General features: G+C 34.3%; 1 protein-coding gene across 10 annotated transcripts in view; it reads right to left on the bottom strand.

Annotated features, from left to right (window-relative positions):
• LOC144973259 (PDZ and LIM domain protein 7-like) overlaps positions 1–19,093 on the bottom strand; it is a 61,902-nt gene that overhangs the window by 21,011 nt on the left and 21,798 nt on the right. For 3 of the 10 annotated variants that reach the window (XM_078915491.1, XM_078915492.1, XM_078915496.1), the window contains exons 3-7: positions 5,544–5,652; positions 4,706–4,801; positions 2,658–2,755; positions 1,243–1,382; positions 400–664 (exon numbers count right to left, since the gene is read on the bottom strand). In XM_078915491.1, the coding sequence (XP_078771617.1) occupies positions 400–664; positions 1,243–1,382; positions 2,658–2,755; positions 4,706–4,801; positions 5,544–5,652 (708 nt within the window). Of the gene's footprint in view, positions 1–399; positions 665–1,242; positions 1,383–2,657; positions 2,756–4,705; positions 4,802–5,543; positions 5,653–13,124; positions 13,158–19,093 lie in introns of all 10 variants that reach the window. The other 7 variants (XM_078915493.1, XM_078915494.1, XM_078915499.1 and 4 more) reach the window with 3 other exon arrangements.

Raw genomic sequence — 19,093 nt, 5'->3', positions numbered from 1 at the left:
GTGCTGCTAATATGTATCACAAGCAGTATCCATTGACCATGGAGATGAGATTTAGAAAATAGAAAGATCAAGAATTGTAGGAGAGGGACAGACACTTTTAGTTCAAGAAAAGAAAATGCAATCATATCATTGTTGCAAATATTAAAAGAGAAACTGAAGTAACCGTACTGTAACTCTAATTTCCACAACTTGCACTAAGCTATGCAAATGCCGCATAGAAGGAGAGAGAAAAACAGGTAGCAAATTTACATGAAAAGAAATGTAGACATAAGACTTTTTAAACAGAGAGGGAGAAGTAAACTGTCGATTGATTAGAAAATATATAGACAGAGAGACATCCTTACTTCTATAACAAACAAAAAATTCTATCTTAAATGCAACTCATTTATCAATCTTTACCCTCCATCATTCTTTTCCATTAAGATCTTAGACTGTCCTTCAAACTGTGAGGAGACATTGTCGTTAGAATATAAACCAATAGGATTGTTGTACTTCTGTGAAACAATGGCCTTGACAGTACCCGGTTTGCTACCAGGTCCCACAGGGGTTGGGGAGGGGGCCTGGACAGGATGTACAGCAGATGCTGCATTGTTGCTACTGGTGTTATTGTAAAAAGAGGGGCTGGTTGGCCGTCCTGGTTGAGGTTTCAAAGGGGCGTTTAGCTCTGTGGAAAAATGGATGCAATGGGTATCGTAGTGGGACATGGGATTGGAATCGTTCCAGTATTAAGATTCCTTTCTAGAAAAATATACACCTGATTCTTTCAGTTATTTATTGATTAAATAAAAATGTTATTATAACTATTTTTAATATTTCATTTCAAATATTTATTTCAAATAGTTCATTCCATTCTATTTTTAAGAAATGTGTTTTATTATTATTATTTCAATTATTTATTAATTATTTTTAAATATTTATAAAAATCATGTATATAGGTACCGAAAGAACCAATTTTTGACATGTTTTTGTAATGAATTTTCCATAAAATTCTATTATAGATTTATTACAAAGTAAAACATAAAAGGCTTCACTTAACCTTCCAAACATTTTAACATTCAGTATATCCTTCTATAAACTGTTTAGTGTTTTGTTTTGGGTTTGTTTGTTTTTTCAGAATTACAAGTTGTACAAAAATTATATTTTTCTTCACTTGAACAATAAAAAATAAAAAATTCCCATTCATTTTTTCCCCAAAAGTTAAGACTAATATAATTTTGCTATACTGATGTCTGACAACTCTACCTTTTCCTTCACTCATTAAGTTTTGCAGGTATTTGAATGATTTTGACTGGTGCTGCGATGGGTCAAGGGGTTCGTCCCTCTCCGTGTATTTCTCAGCCGCATTTTGGTAGGTGGGCGACAAAGCTTGATCTTTAGGCTGGCTGTTAGTTTGATTGAGTAGATCGGAGATGAAAGTGATGGCAGTGGAGGAATGGTAAATAAAGGACATGTCCGATTGGGTAAGATTTGAGGGTAAATTTTTTTTTTTAATGAAATGGAAAAACAGAGCTTGTGTTACTCACTACAAATACACAGGTCAACTGAGGTAAATTCTTTAATTAGAACAGGAAGTCACGACTAAATCAAAACTGTGAATAGGGGAAAAAACATGGAATTTAGGTTCAATTTCTTTTTAATTGACTAACTATTGATCAGTCAAAAAATGGTGAGCTATGAATCTAATATACATCAAGAAAACAAATTACAAGGTTCACAAGTAAACATTTCCAATTTATAAATGCATGGAAAATGTATGAACCAAAAATGCCTGGCATTATTGTCGGATCATTACAGATTGATAATTACAAACACTTAAAAATTATGGCAGAATTCAATCAAACTTAACACTTGTGAAGAAAAAAAAAGCTCTTAATAAAGAACAAGCGAGGAAAAGTTGACATACAATTTCATAGAAATATCAATTATGAAAATCACCACACCATGCAAACATAAAATGACATGGTGAAAACAGCACTGAAAACGATTTTTTTTATGATGTCATCATGCAATCTGTGAATATTTTACACCAATAACTTGTAATCTAATAAATACAACGTCAAGTGTTTTGACTGACACAATAATTCCTTGATATGATAACAATTCTGCAAACTGCATACATCCACAACCCCATTATTTCTACATAGTTTGTGTTATCTTAATATGCTAACTAGAACAAGGAAGCTTTGATTTTTAAGAGGAGAGATGTGTGTAATGTGGTCAAATCATTCATAGGCATTGACAATTTTTATTTCAGCAAAAGATGCCGCTGATCTGTTTATAAGGTGTTTCATACATCTTCGACATGTGAATGCGTGAATGTGACAAATTTTTGTAAGTCCTTTGCCATTCTTACGTTATCAGTGATAGGGGTCTTGATATTTTATTCTGGACATTTTGAAAGATAACCAACTCGAAAAAATCTTACATCCTATCGATTTTGATTTCTTCTGATCAATAAATAAAAAGAACAAATGAATATAATAATCTTTACAACATCTTAAGAAATTGAACCAGTAACATCTGATCCATAACAGGAATGATCTGAACTCTATGACAACAGTATTTCACTTGAAAAAGAGGTCGAACACTGAAATAACAAAAGATATCTAAAAGACAAAAACTAAACAAATTTGAAATTGGAGACCAGATTCACTTACCTAGCCAAGGACAGGTTTTGTGTCTGGTGAGACAGACCTCCATCTATGCCATCACGACCAGCCGAGCTTCCAAATGGACGAGGAGCTGAGTTAAAGTTCTATATAGATGGACAAAAAAAGCCGTCAGAAACTAAGTGAACAGCTTAAAAAAAGTATTGTAATCAACGTATCAATAGACCAAGCAGTAAGTAAAATGATGAGTAAAATCAAAGCTTAATATAGGAGGCAGTTAAGTGTAATTTTTCTTAATTATTGAATTCTGACAAAGAGGTAAAAGTGACACAAAACTGAATTAAATTAAATATAAATTACAAGAAGAAAATATCAACAGCAAAAGGGAAAAAAAAGAAAAAGAAATCACCAGGTAAGTTGATGTTTGGGAGGACCCTTTTTCTTGTATTTTCCTTTTTGATTTCTCTGGCACTATTTCAGCCATACCATTTCATATTTTATCTTACACCAGTGCCTGCTCAAGATGTTGTTTACTTATATTTTTTAAAGTAAATACCAGGATATCTGAAGTAAAGGATCTTAAAAGTTATGAATTATCAAAGGAATATATCAGCTGAAATCAAGAACAAAATAAAAATAAGGAAAGTTTTGCCCAATAACAAGAAACATCTACTTTCATACTTTTAAACATTAAACAAAAAGGTTGTGACCTTCACTATTATTTTTCCTGACATGACACATTGTGTTCCATTTAACATCATTTCTCGTTGTTGGTCCGAGAAGCGCACAACTACAAAGCATGTTACGCATTTTTATCTATAATAATGTATTCATTGATGTGCTATATAAAGAAACCGATTTAAGACCATTTCTCATTTTATCACAGATTGTCATCAAAGCATCTGATATTGAAATAGTTTCATTTAGTTGTTGGGATGTTTTTGGCTTTATGCGTGACCCACTAACTCAATCTGATACTGGGTAAACAAGATGCTTAGGATTAAAATCAAAAGATCAGAATTATAAAATTCAATTATTTTGTATTTAATTGGAGAAAATGTTATAATTCTCCCTTTTAAAATAAATATTAATTCAACCCGCATATCATGTTTAAATTCAGATCAAGTATCTGTTTCACCTCATGATGATATCAAATAAGAGTAATGGGTCAGATATGGGGATTAAATTACGATTTTGTAAAATCGACCAGTGATGAGTCAATGGCAAAGTGTCATCAAAGGCTACATTTTTTTTTTTTCTTTTCTTTTCTTTTGATTCTTCCTTAGTATTTCATTCATATAGTTTTGTTGACATGGAGGAAATCCTGAAATATTCACATCCTCTGTCTTCGTAAATCTAAAAGTGACACAAACTAATGAATGATGAGAAAATAATCAGAAAATATTGGCAGACATAACTTAAATTATTTGGTGTGCAGGAATAATACATAAAATTACAGCCGTGTTCCATGATTTGCTACTTCTGTCTGATATGCATGCAAAAACAAAATTAAAGGAGTGATGGATAATAATAGCAAGCCGCCAACAGGAACTATTTTTCAATTTGTTCAGCGCTACATTTCAAAACATGCTGGAGATAATCAAATAGAGACAAAATAGTTCCCTTAATTCTCAATACTGTGGGAAAATGCTGAATGAAAACATCAAACATTAGTCAAATAGTGATGAGCATACAATATCACAGTACAAGAGTGCATAGTTTTGATAGGACTGACTAGTCTGATAAGGTGCTGAATAGTAAATAAAAGAAGTCTCTGTGTCAGTAATGTGTCAAAAGTTCCAGTGCTGCCTGCTTGATATAAAGATATTTCCCCTGTTCTTCTAATGCTTATTATAATGAAAAGCTTACCATTTTTTTTTCTAAATGCTTGTTATAATATTACACAATGCTGTGGTGCTTACTATAATGAGACATATTCTCTCTTGCAGTGCACTTTATGACAGGCCTAAATTAATTTGTACGTTTACAAATATCAAGCCCTGTGAAATGAGCTGCAATGGTTGAACATATATCTGCATAACCCTGCTATGCGTGTGAGAAAAGACAAGCAATCGGCTGAAGATAAACAGACCTACATTTACAACATTAAATCGAGGTGGAGCTGCTGTTAAAGTAGGAGCTGCTGTTACAGGACTTCGGAAAGGACGAGGAGTTGAATTGAAATTCTGGGACTTGACAAAGGAGGGAAAGTCAATCATGTTTTCTCTGTCAATGACGATTATTTTCAATACGTGTATTATCACCAACTGATTGTGCATCCAACATTGCCTTGCTCCCCTTCAACACATTGAAAATTAGATGGTCCAATGGGTATTGTAAAAACACATTGCCATTTGTGACCCATCATCTCTAAATAGCAACGGTATTAGAATGAACCTCATATCTAAAATTGAGTTTTAAGCTTAACTTATAAAATTTGATTTAAAATAAATACCTTCATTGAGAAGATTTAGTTATGTTTCTTAATCTTCAAAATAGTTACATTTCTTAGTTCTGATCACTTTGACTTCAAACTCCATTTCTTCATCTGGCTAATTCCGGCATAATACCAGATTGACGCTATTGTGCTATATATAGCACAATTATTTCTATATGAGCAATGGGAGATGCTTCTAATTAGCTGAGATAAGTAGCACATGTCATGAACATATTGTCTTGATGATCAACATTGATAATAACAACAGCATGTTTATTCATCTACTCCCTGTAGACCGGAGTTACATTAAGTTATGCAATTATTATTTAACTGCTTTGACTAATCGCAAGATATTTACGGTTTTATAGGTTAACGTTTTAGCATTCAATCATTAATCTAACAAGGAGCAAATAATCAAACAAACAACACAATTCCAGGACAAAGAAAGTTAGAACTCACTGGTCTGCCGTCACACGAAAATGTTTTACTTTACTCACATGTTGAGAGGGAGATGTCGGAGATGGGTTGAAAGGTTGTGGGTTTGGATTAAAGCTTCCTGTACTGATCTGTGGAGCATTGAACTTATCATAGCCTCCGGTACCACCTCTGGGGATGAAAAAATGATAAAGGAATGTATTTAGATGCAATATCAAATATGGTTGCTTTTGTGACGATATGATTTTGTTGGTTTGCTCTTTATGCACAAAGCTGTAATAGAAAATTTGACTACACCTACTTCCATTTTGTATTTCTTGGACAAGAAAGAGCATTAAATGGTCTTGTCAATGTCAGTCAGTGACAGTGTTTTAAAGTAGCATTTGTAACGACACTGATAAGGCATTGCATGAATTAATTACTTATTCCACCTCTTATGTTGATGCGTTAGATCAGAAAAAGAAAGAGAAAGTAAGACAAAAGGGAATATTTTACAAAAGCAGCCCTGCAACAATCTATCCGTGTGTCCTCCCTAAAGCCAAAACAAAGTATAACAAAGATGCCAGTATGGCATGAGATAGCTATCAAAAGGAGACTTCTTCATATGAGTTCTGGCAATGACGACGTTACTCACAGGAGGTTAACATTGTCTCTTACACCAATACAAAAAAAAATATATCCCTCACAGTAAATGACTCCAACCAAAGAAAGGCCAACACTATATTATTGTCTTATCCAGTGACAAGAACAAAAAACGCTTTATAAAATAGGGAGCCACAGACGAAGGGGATGCTAAACTCTTTTAAACATCCCCCAAACCACCCACCAACCATTAGATTATGCGTCTTTCAAGTTAAACTGTTGATGGAAAGACAGTAGGCAAAAATTTAACCATTAATCAAAAATTCATATTATTTAAACCTAATTTTCTATTCTTCACATTGACAAACTTGAGCTTTTATATAGCGCAATATCCACTGAAAGTGCTCAAAGCGCTTTACAAAGCAGTGTAGTCGCCCAAACCCATAAGGTATATGCGATAGAGTACATTCTTGTATGTGCAGTGTTGAAAGGGCAGTACCAGTTAATCACTGCCCCTTGGATAAGATAAAATTGAGATGATTATTAATAGTATCAATCAATATAATAGATGGCATTCCAATAGCTCAGTAGGAGACAACTCGATTCACAGAGAGAGAGAGAGAGAGAGAGAGAGAGAGAGAGAGAGAGAGAGAGAGAGAGAGAGAGAGAGAGAGAGAGAGAGGAGTAAAATCTCGTCTGTATTCAGGATGGAAACTGGTCTCTTTGCTTGTGAGATGAATGTTCTAGCCGTGACTTCTAATGCAACCGAAATCAAAGTAAAATCCGATACCATGGCTTTTCGTGACTCCAAAGTAGTCCGTTTGAGCCATGCATGAGGCCCATGGAGCCGGAATTTATCCCAGTCTCTATAGCGTGAAATGGACAATAACAGTAGTATCACAAAGCAATTTCCACCAGATCCAACAAACCCAGCTACCCAATCACTGCTGGGTGGACAGGGGAGGTCAGAAAATTTTTTTGACTGCACCCAGGATGTGGCTCTAAAGGGGTGTTTTTAATATAGAAATAATTTCTGATAACATTGTTACAAATCAATACAAAAATTCACTAGGGTAAATCATGTCAACCAAGATATTCAATTTTTCAAAAGCATAAAATGAAATAAATTAAATTCCAACAAGTAAAACCTAAACTAAGAAAAAATACAAAAATAAAAGTAAATAAATAAAATGGCAACACAATGTGTGTTCAACAAATATGCGGCGTGCACACCACACTTAACGTACCTAACAGGTGTTGGACATTATAAAAATGAAGCATTCCGTGTTAGATCGTTACTCGCTTTAATAAATTTGTAATGACAACACATGCCAATCAATAGACTAAAAGCACATATCTCTCTCTCTCTCTCTCACAAACACACACACACACATCCTCACACACAAACACACTCCTTCTCTCTCTCTCACACACACACTCACACACAAACACACTCCTTCTCTCTCTCTCTCTCTCTCTCTCTCTCTCTCTCTCTCTCTCTCTCTCTCTCTCTCTCTCTCTCTCTCTCTCTCTCTCTCTCTCTCTCTCTCTCTACCCCTTCCCTTCATCCGCTATCAATACCCCCCCCCCCCCCCCCCACTTCCTCCCCATCTTTTTTCTGGCATGTTCCCGTTCCAGACCAGTTGGTCCAGCCCACGCCAAACGCGTGAAATACAATTCTTCGGCAACACCAACAGGTTTTCATACTAATAGCTACCAGTCATCAGTTAACAAGGTGCAAAATAAAATGTAAAAACGAGCTTGAACCTGAGCACCCCACATACACCTCCGGAAGGTCATATTCGGGAGCAATCGGCAGTTACAAGATTTGACATTGAGTAGCTGAGTGGAATGCCTTGAAAAGCAAAGGCAGTATTCTACACACACACACACACACACACACACACTCACGCGCACAAACACACATCCTCATACACCTCTCTATGTCAGTATTCAGTATTCGTTCTCCATCCTCTCTTACACACAAAATCTCTCTCTCTCTCTCTCTCTCTCTCTCTCTCTCTCTCTCTCTCTCTCTCTCTCTCTCTCTCTCTCTCTCTCTCTCTCTCTCTCTCTCTCTCTCTCTCTCTCTCTCTGGTGGATAAACGATAAAATGGTATGGAAATCTATGCAATTAAAAGCATCTAGTCCAGGTAGATCTACGTACTCTACGCCTTCAACACACATACCGAGCTTTGGTGACCTGCCAACTCAAACCACATACACACGCTCCTCTCATACACACACACACTCTCTCTCTCTCACACATACACACAAACACACACACACAAACACACACAAACACACACACATACACACAAACAAAGATAAAGTCTATCAACAACAGGTGTGTGCTTGGAATTACATCTTCGTGTTGTCTGGAATTGTTAGCACATACCGGTCCAGCTTGAAGTTTGTGTGTGTGTGCGCGCGTGTGTGTGTGTGTGTGAGATAGAGAGAGAGAGAGTGTGTGTGTGTGTGTGTGTGTGTGTGTGTCCCCATTATTACGTATAAATATCGTTGCTTTAAGCTTACAGAATAGCATAGAACATACAGGTAGGCAAGTCCTCTTGAAAAAAAAACAAAAAAACCCAAAAAACATTCCAACTAATGCTCAAAAAAAAGAAGCATAACAACATGTCAACTGATATCAATGTTGCAAGACATCCACATAATATTTGATAAGAGATAATCTCGAAACGTCTCGGTCATTTGTCTCTAAGCTGTGTGGGTTAATATAATTTCTTTTAACTGCAATATTGTTTTCAATTTTAAAAAGCGGAATAGTTTTTTTTTAAAGAATATTTAAGATATCATCACATTATGAATCTGGTTAAAAAGTCATTTGATAAATATCTCAGAAAACTTTTCTTTTTCCTTTTTTCCCCTCCTTTTTAACATTTTATTTATTTATTTATTTTTTAATTTATTTTTTTCGATTTTCATGAAATAATTTGACAGTTTCAGAGAAATAAGTAACCGTATGCCTAAAATAACCATATAAGTAACGGAATTAATAATTTCTTCTCCATAACTTAAATATTTGTTTATCTTTCTTTTTCTTTTTCTGTTTGCTTGTCGTTTTGTTGTTTTGTTTTGTTTTTTTTTTAAAGGGGGGTGGGGGGCGGGTGAGATGTCTTGTATTTTTGTTTTACTTTAATTCTATTTTATTCTAATCTCATTTTGTCATTCATAATCTTGCTTGAACCCCCCCCCCCCCCCCCCCCCCCCAAAAAAAAAAAAAAATCCGCTCCCACGTATAAATACCACGATTTACATTAAATTAAAAAGAAAATTGTTTCCTCGTCCTTTGTACGAGTATCATGTAGGTTAGCAGTACTTAATGTATTTCAGATTTAATAATAAACGTCTTTCCATAAGTTCAGGTATGTACGGACACTAATTATTTTCGCCCCGGATTTAAAAAAAACAAACTTTAATAGGTTCTTCAAAAATAGAAATATTCTTTTTCACGAGTTATTACTGGATGGAACCTATGATTTAAAAGCAGTAAGGATGTCTGTAATATTTTAATTTTACATCTTAAACAAACACGATCCCACGATTTCATGCCTGTGGAAGAAGGAGTAATAAATATCTAGGTGCACAAATTATCAGATCTGATAACTGAACACAATTATAGGCCGTGTTTTACCGTTATAATGGGCAATAATTTGCGTCGATTTGAGAGTAACTCCGTTACAACAATGAGCACATAATAATTCGGGTTATCAGACCTGTAAATAGGTGCACGTCGGAGAATGTAGTAGAGAGATTTTAAGACTGGCATTGTAAAATCTTTTCTCTCTTGTTGTTTGTGTGTGTGTGTTGGAGGGGGGGGGGGTATCTATACATTTTTCTTATAGAGAAATAGGGAGGGGGGGGGGGGGGTAACATCTGGCTACATGATAAAACAATTCTGTGAATGAATCTTCGTTAATATTTATGGTTTATCCAAACATCTTAACATTTCTTTCCTATAATAGATCAGAATATATTATCTAAACAGACTTCTTAAATCTGATGTTTTAAATTATTCCTCCCAGCATGCTATACGAAACAGAATTTCAATAATATTTCAAATGATGCTGCTTATTAAACGTCCGGTTCCTGCTGGCACTCATAAAATATTCGTTATTATATTGCATCCATTCAAACTAAATTCGAAGGAATAATTATGTGTGAAGTGCTTTACCGAAGGATACAAAGCTACGGTCAGAGTTTCGCGATTATTGTCACCCATCCAGTCACTTAAAAGGGCAGCGTGGCTCAGTGGTTTGGTCTTTGCTTTGTACCAGAAAGGTACCTAGTTCGACAACCCGCGGCGCTATGTGGCATTGAGCAAGTCATCTCGCTCTAGCTCAATTTGTGTCGCTGCACTGCGGCTGACGCCTGGGTTATTTCAGTCTTCCTTTGGAATAAAACCTAAAGACAAGATTCCCCATGGGGATGAAAAAAGAGAATTCTATTACTTTTATTGAATTGAATTTATATTTTTTTATTATTAAAAGCCTTTGGATCGCTTGACTTTGCTTTTCGTTGATTTAAAGTAAAGCCGCCGACAGCTTTGCATTGCTTGCTATAGGGTATTTTCCTCTTTCATTTTTTTTACATTAAGGTCCTCTCCAGACGATCACAATTAACGTCAATTTTTAAAAGCGAAACTGATTTTATGATGTTTGTAAAAAGCATTGTATGCATGACTCACAAATCTCTAAGCATAAATTCGGACTCTCTCTCTCTCTCTCTCTCTCTCTCTCTCTCTCTCTCTCTCTCTCTCTCTCTCTCTCTCTCTCTCTCTCTCTCTCTCTCTCTCTCTCTCTCTCTCTCTCTCTCTCTCTCTCTCTCGTGTTTGTTCGAAGGCCTGTCTAAATAGAAAGTAGTCCTCAACAGACTTAAAACCTTCATACAATGATGTACCCAGGCTCTGTTGTATGGCACAGCGATAACTCTTACCACACAAATGAATTGCAAAAAAACTTAACTACGGTTAATCTGCCATGACACTATTGAGTTGACGAAAGGGGAGATTTTTATTAAAATCTGAAATAAATAATAATGTGAAATTGAATGTAAGCTTCAATTTAATTACCAAAAAAACAGATCAAATGAACGTTTCGGGTTTCCCCTTTATCAACAAAACAAGATGAATGAAACCCCACAGATATTTGATCATTTGATCTGGGTTTTTTTTTTTTTGTTATTAAATTGAAGCTTACATTCAATTTCACATGATTATTTATTTCTTCGGGCTTCGAGCAACAACATTTGTATTATTTTTTTTTAATCTGACGTGTCACGTCCAACATTTAGCACAAATTCAATTCGGGGCCGGCCCTAGGATTAATGAACCTTCCCCCCCCCCCCCCCCCCCCCCCCCCCCCCCAAAAAAAAAAAAAAAAAGTAAGCATTCATCTTTTGAACCAGGATATAAGAACAACATGAGAGATAACAGAATCAATAATTTATTATCCATAACATGCCAAAAGTGTTTCAATATATACAAACGTATGTACATAAACTGCGTTAATCGTAAAAAAAAAAAAAAAAAAAAAGTAAAGAAGCAAACTTAACATTCTTAACAATAATTTTCACAACATCAAAATTCTACATTGAACTGACATCAAATCCTGGAACAAAGTCATAAAAATCAAACAAATAATAAGCAAATTGTGAACTGAAAGAATACAGATTAAATATCTACATTTTATAACATGCTTCAAATTCAGTTATCAAAATTAACCCCTTAAGGACATGACTCGGTTTGACTCCAAACTATTGATTTCACACGGAGAGTCTTAGTCGTAATGCAACTGAGTTTCGAGCAATGAAGTCCGCGTTGCATCCTTGTTACCTCTCTCTCTCTCTCTCTCTCTCTCTCTCTCTCTCTCTCTCTCTCTCTCTCTCTCTCTCTCTCTCTCTCTCTCTCTCTCTCTCTCTCTCTTGTGTGAAAACAGTTGAAATTGTTAACGAAATACGAAAAAGGAGATATTATTTTTAAAAAAAATAGTTTCGTCGTTAAAGGGTCAATTCAAATCTCATTACTTTTAATAAATACAACTGAACATTTGATGCAACATAACTAAACTACATACAGATACACCGACAACAACAACAACAATAATAATAATAATAATAATAATAATAATAATAATAATAATAATAATAATAATAATAATAATAATAATAATAATAATAATAATAATAATAATAATAATAATAATAATAATAATAATAATAAAAATAATAAAATAATAATAATAATAATAATAATAATAATAATAATAATAATAATAATAATAATAATAATAATAATAATAATAATAAAATAATAATAATAATAATAACAATAATAATAATCAGGTCACGTGCCTCTACAAACCGAGTCGGGGTTTCAAGGCATTTCAAATCGACAAGTATTTACTAAAAAATTCAACGAAATATACAAAGTATAAGAACATCAAAATGCAGCCATGTACATTGTCAACAACGCAATCCTCATCAACAATTCTGTGTTGTACACTAACAAAACGCTTTAAAAAAAAAAAAACAAAAAACTTTTACTTCACATGGGTATCAATTGCTTAAATTGATTCCCAGCCAGTCAAAAATTATTCAACAAAATGTCTCTGGTTTTAAGAATTATTCACAAGTTGTGGGCTATTTTAATCGATCGATTTAGGAAGTCTCTGACCAAAACATTAAATATGGATGTCCTTTGAAAAAAAAAAATCTTGAATTTTTTCTTCGTAAAACAAAACATATGATGAAAATATTTCGTGCGTGCAAAACTTCTCTCTTCATTAAATGCTATCACCATTATATCGTTGAAAAGGTTCCCTTAACGGTTGTTGCCTTTAAACAACCAATACTCTCTCATCTTTAAAAAAAAAAAAAAGAAATCAACTCACCGACCAAGGTCAGTCGGAAGATTTTTAAAACAGCCAGTTTTCCGGCTTTAGACGTAAAAAGGGCATCCCTGGTTTGTTTGTTTTTCTAAAAAGTGTTTTGTCAGTGTACGACAGGTCAGCATCCTCATTGTCTTGTTAATCATAACTTACCGGCCACTCTTGAAGCTATTTCTCTCTCTCAATCTAGTATTTGAGGATAGGCGAGAATGACGATTATGTCCTCATTGCAATAAGACAATTACAATATCAAAATACTAAATAATTTTTTAGAAGAAAAAAAAAAAGGAAAAGAAAGAAAAATTAAATGATACGATAATTTATTCAGATTTCTTTCAAAACCTCTTAGTTCATGTTGGGTTTAGAAGTATGATAACCATGCAATGATGTGCCTAATTTAGTATTGTTATAATGGAACAACACTATTTTTGCTTTGTTTCAGAGCAGTTATCCCAATACAAGAATGATACTGTATCGTGTTATCAGACACATCCACACGTACATGTAGGCACCAGACCAAAATTAAAAGTCAGAGGCTTGAATCTATTACAAATATGATAACCAAACGCTTTTATGGACGTACATTATTATTAACATTGAAATTGATATTACTTTCAGCAAAGAAACCAATCCTTTCTGTGTGTACAGTGTACATACTACATCTGTGTTAAATAAAATCCTAAAACGTATCACCGTATTTCATTTGTATTCATATTTTCTGATCAAGACAAGCGAATTTGAATTTATTAGCCTTAAAAACAAAACAAAACAAACAAACGGAAGTCGGGGAAAACTGGAATAGGTCCCATTTCTATATTTTGCATTTGATGAGTGATAACAATTTGGTTAATCAAACTTATAAATAAGTTCACTTCGGTTCGAATCCAACTTGTCGAGAGAAAGACTTGTCTATCCAGTCGCCCATCAGCAAACTAGAGATAAGCTACCTCAAGTAAAATTGTTGTATTATATCTTATTGACATTGTTACATAAATACGACATTATATGCCATTTACTGAAAACAAAACTGGTGGAGAAGGAACGCAAAGGAGAAGAATGATTAATATGTCATTTTATTTAAATTTTATTTTTATTACTTTTGTTTTTTGTTGGGTTTTTTTTCTCTTTGTCTTCGTTGTTTTTTATTTTAATTGTTTGGGTTTATTTGTTTTGTTTCGCTTGATTTTTTTTGATTTTTTTTTTGGTTGCTTTCTTCTTTTTTTTTTTCTTTTTTTTTTTTTGTTTGTTTAATTGTTTGTTTTGCCTTTTTTTTGGTTTGTTCGTTTTGTTGTTTTGGTTTGGTTTTTTTGGTCTATATTGCTGTTGTTGGTTTTTTGTGTTTTTGGATTGTTTATTAAAATTCTTTTTGATAGTTTGCTTATCAGTGATGATGATGATGATGATGATGATGATGATGATGATGATGACGATGGTGATGATGATAACAATAATAATTTTTTTAAAAATAAAAAAAATAAAATACAAACTCAAATTCAAAATCATAGTCAATAACTATAAAACGAAAGAAAACACTCCATTCTTTTTTTTTTTTAAACTTCCCAATGCGCAGGGGTCATGTCAACCAGACAGAAATTCCCCGGTTAGTCAGTTGACAAATCAGCAGAGTGAGTCATTTTGTTTAACATTCCTGTCCACTTTCTCTTTCTTTTCACGCAGGGACATGAAAAAAAACAGTGATGACTGGATTAGACGAGCTCATTTCACGCTACACAGTAAACTGATTTGGGTGAGCCCAAGACATGATTGATAAACCACCACTCCTGGTGGGTCTGACTCCTGAGCGAGACGCTGATTTTGCAACAGACAATAGGAAAACTGTTGAGATCATAATATTAATATTTTTGTTGCAGAGGTACAGACACAATATAACGATTGTTTCGGGTTTTACTTGTATCATTTACAAAACAAGATCAAAATCTGTAGTGAAGGCAGACTTTTGAGGAGACTAACATTCCTATTATTCATGTTTTCGAAATGGTCTTACGAATTTATACAATTTCAGATGATCTGTAAGAATATCTGAAACTACAATGCGTATATATTGATATACAAATACATATTTTTAAATACGTGCAACTACATGGATGGATGGATGGTTTGTTTGGTTGGATGGATGGAATGATGATTGGATGGATGGATGGATGGATGGATGGATGGATGGATAATTGGATTAATGATGAAATGATATTGTGAATATACAATGAGTAAATTGATGATGAAGGGATGGGTTTCTGAAACGACATTGTTGTTGAAAATAAATGAGCGGATGGATTATGGATGGTCGATGGATGGACAGACGAAAAGATGAATGGGTGGATGGATGGATATATGGATACTTGAGGGGAAAGATTTATATATGGACGGATAAAAGGATGGATGGATAGATGGAAGGGCAAATGAATGTATGTCTAGATGAATGGTTCGGCGGATGATTCAAATCATAAGCAAGTTAAAGTGTACTCAACTGATTGATTGATTGATTGATTGATTGATTGATTGATTGATTGATTGATTGATTGATCGATTGATTGGTTGGTTGACCTGACAAAATTATATACTATCAGAAATGTGGAGTATATTTTAAGCATTTAACCATTAGGAGGATCATTACATTGTTTTCATCTTTGGATTATTCAGCTCAACTCGTTCGTTCAAGCCAATCACGGGTATATTAGGGACTGGTTGGGTTGATCTGACTGTACTAAATTATTGGTAGTCGGGTGACAAGTTATTAAACCCCTCGTGGATCTTTACCTTGCAGTTGGTGAGGGGGCTTGAGGCACACGGGAGGGCAAAGGTGTAAATCCCGGTCGACCGTCACGAGACCATCCCGGGTATCGAGCCAACGAGCCACATGAGCTGCTCGCCCCGGTGTGTGACTAAATTTGATCCAAACCCGGTGCCCGAATAGCAGCCCTATCCCGGGCGCCACACTATTGTCCTTATGAGTCAAGGCTGACTTCATTTCCTGAGTCATTTCAACGTCACACAACTACTGTTCTGAGATCTCTAAAGAAAGGGCCGTGAACACCAAGTGAACACCAAGGGCAAGTAAAAATGAAACCTTCGTTGGGGGGATCACTTTTTAAAAATCGTTGCTGTGTTAAGTTTGTTCGTTGTTGTTGTTGTTGTTCTTCTTCTTCTTCTTCTTCTTCTTATTGATAAATATGATTTTGTTGTTATTGATAATGATGATGTTGTTGTCGCCATCATCATCATCATCATCATCATCATCATCATTATTATTTTTATTATTATTATTACTATTATTATTATTATTATTATTATTATCATTATTATTTCCATTATTATTATCATTATCATCATTATCATTATTGTATTATCATGATTATCATTTGTAGTTCTTGTTGTTGTGAGTTTCTTTTCTTCTTTTTTTTCTTTTTTTTTTTTGTTTTGGGTTTGTTTCCGTTTGTTTTGTTTTTGTTTGTTTGTCTGTTTTTTTTTTTACTTTTCCTACTTTTAGTTTGGGTGGTTTTGTTGTTGTTGTTTTTGTTTTGTTTTTTGTTTGTTTGTTGTTTTTTTTTTGGTTTTTTTTTTGTTTTTTTTTTTTTTGGGGGGGGGGGGTGTTCTCTTTTGTTGTTAATGTTTTGTCTTTTTTTCTCTCGAGACCACAGCTCTCAAAATCAAATTATTAATTTTTAAAAATAGAAAAGAGACTTGATATTAAAGCATCACAAATCCTTGACACACATATCTAGATAAATCAATTTTAACTTCTGAGACGCACGATAAAGAGTGCAGTGGGTAACACGTGGGAGAGAAAATAGGGAAACCTCAATCTTGCTCCAACCCGACCCATTGAGATTCAATCGATGTTTTACCCCCGAGCTATAGATAGTATGCAGATGACGTCACCCAGGCCTTTATTATTGTTTTTGCCATCCGCGTTTGTGAGTTGTTCTCACTAAACTGTATTAACCAGACTATAAAAGTTAATGGTTACACAGAGTTTGTGTGTTGGTCCGTTATACTTCCGGATGGCAATGTTGTGAACTCCTTGGCCAAGCGCATTCTATCTATACATTGACCCAATAGTACGTACGATATTACAAACAGCCGGTGTTTTAGTGTGTCACTGTGACGTTTGGCGACGGATCGGAAGTCGAAATGACCTCAAATGACCTCCACCTACTCCCCACCACTCCCCCAAACAAAAACCCATCCCTCTAAAGGCACTCGTAGATGCAGTAGGGTGCAGCGCACTCCATCCGTCCGTGACCGATCACTGATAATCTTTAATTGAAGAGTTGTTTTCCAAAACTGCCTAACTCCGTTATTTCCATTTAGAGATATTAAGGATTATTTCCCCTAAAATATCTCATACGGTCTATTATTTTATCATATTTAAACTTCAAATTCACACAAATCTAGGGAAATTCTTGTGCCAATCGAAGCTTAAAATTTAATGTAGAACGTTTCAATTTATCTCATGGATGGAAAATCTCAAAAAGTAGAAAAAACGACTTAACGAGTTTTGGAAAACCAGCGTTCAATTGTATTCTGCCTTGTGATTTAATATGAAATTCGCGTTGGTCTGTTACTCTCTGTAAGGTGTTACGTTTTAAAGGATGGCTCACAATGAAGTGCTGACTCAAATACATAAAGTGGTAGACCGTGCGTGGCACAATGATTGAAAAATGAATAATAAGGAGAGTTCTCATTCACACAGCCAGCAAAAAGAAAGCGAATTTTAAAATAAATAAACGGTTAGACAATAAGTAAAACGTATTAGTTTTTACACTCTTTTATTATTATTATTATTATTATTATTATTATTATTATTATTATTATTATTATTATTATTATTATTATTATTATTATTATTATTATTTGATATAGCGCCAGTATCCACAAATAGTGCTCAGAGGTGCTTTACAATAGTTATCTTTGTTATCACACAAGTTCATTCGACTAAAAAATCACCACAAGTCACACACACACACACACACACACACACACACACACACACATCTTTTATTATTACTCCATGAAGCGATTGAGCCCGAAACATTCTTTGTTCCGAATTTTTATTAAATTTGTTTAAAAGTTATTCTATTCGTTGTTATAATTTACTGATCCCATGCGACATGTATAACCTTGTTTAATATAAAATTATGTGTAAATTCAAAAGAGTTGACACAGTTTTCCATTTCACGTCCAAGTTTCAACGACAGTTTCATTGCAACTGGGCCAAAACAAAAAAAAAGAAAAGGAAAGTCTGGTCATCGGATCCTGCTATAATTTAGTTGCTTGTTGTTGTTGTTGTTGTTGTTGTTGTTGTTGTTGTTGTTGTTGTTGTTGTCGTCGTTAATGAGAGGAAGATGGCCACGAAAAATCGGGCAGTAATGACAGGCGTGGTATTGTTACAAATTGAATCATGACATAGACATGAAAATCGATGTTGCAAGGCTGGGCAACCTAATTGTTTCATTATTAGTCATTCATCAACACGTCAACATTATTACCACCTGGCGACAACAATAAATGGGACATACGTGACAATGTTATATACATGTGGGTTTTTTTTTTGTTTTTAATTTCATTAGAGATAAGTAGGAATTACTTTCAAGATGTTAACTGCAAAATAATATAGATAGTCTTCAACGGATGCCTTGAAAAATCCCAGCTGAGAGTCAGTTCACAACAACTACGGAAGTCTGCATTTGAGATCTATTGACATTGACACAATATCTAAATATAGCACATACGTATTTTCAGGTCTCATAACGGAACGCAATTGAGCCTGTTTTTGATAATGGACAATATTTTGCGTTGGTTTGAGAGTATTTCCATTACACCAATAAACCCATAACAATTTGGGATATCAGACATGTAAATAACAACACCTCGATCAAAGATGAGGTAGATGGCTTATGTTATAAATAAAACAGTCAGCTGTGAAGATCATGGATGTACGGCTACGAGTATAATTAGATTTTTTGAGGTGTTACAGAGTGCGTACTTAGTTTTACCCACGTCCACGTCGCAAGAGAAAAAATAACACGTTATTCAGGAAATTCTCTCTTCAACCCTGTAATTGTTGTCTATTTTCTATTCATTGTTATCAAGGGGCATGGCAT

Source organism: Berghia stephanieae, chromosome 5 (genome assembly GCF_034508935.2).
Source record: "Berghia stephanieae isolate SIO BIC M18660-M18661 chromosome 5, UCSD_Bste_1.3, whole genome shotgun sequence".
NCBI lineage: Eukaryota > Metazoa > Mollusca > Gastropoda > Nudibranchia > Aeolidiidae > Berghia > Berghia stephanieae.
Note: the sequence above shows the minus strand (reverse complement) of the source record. Positions and strands in the feature narration are given on the sequence as shown.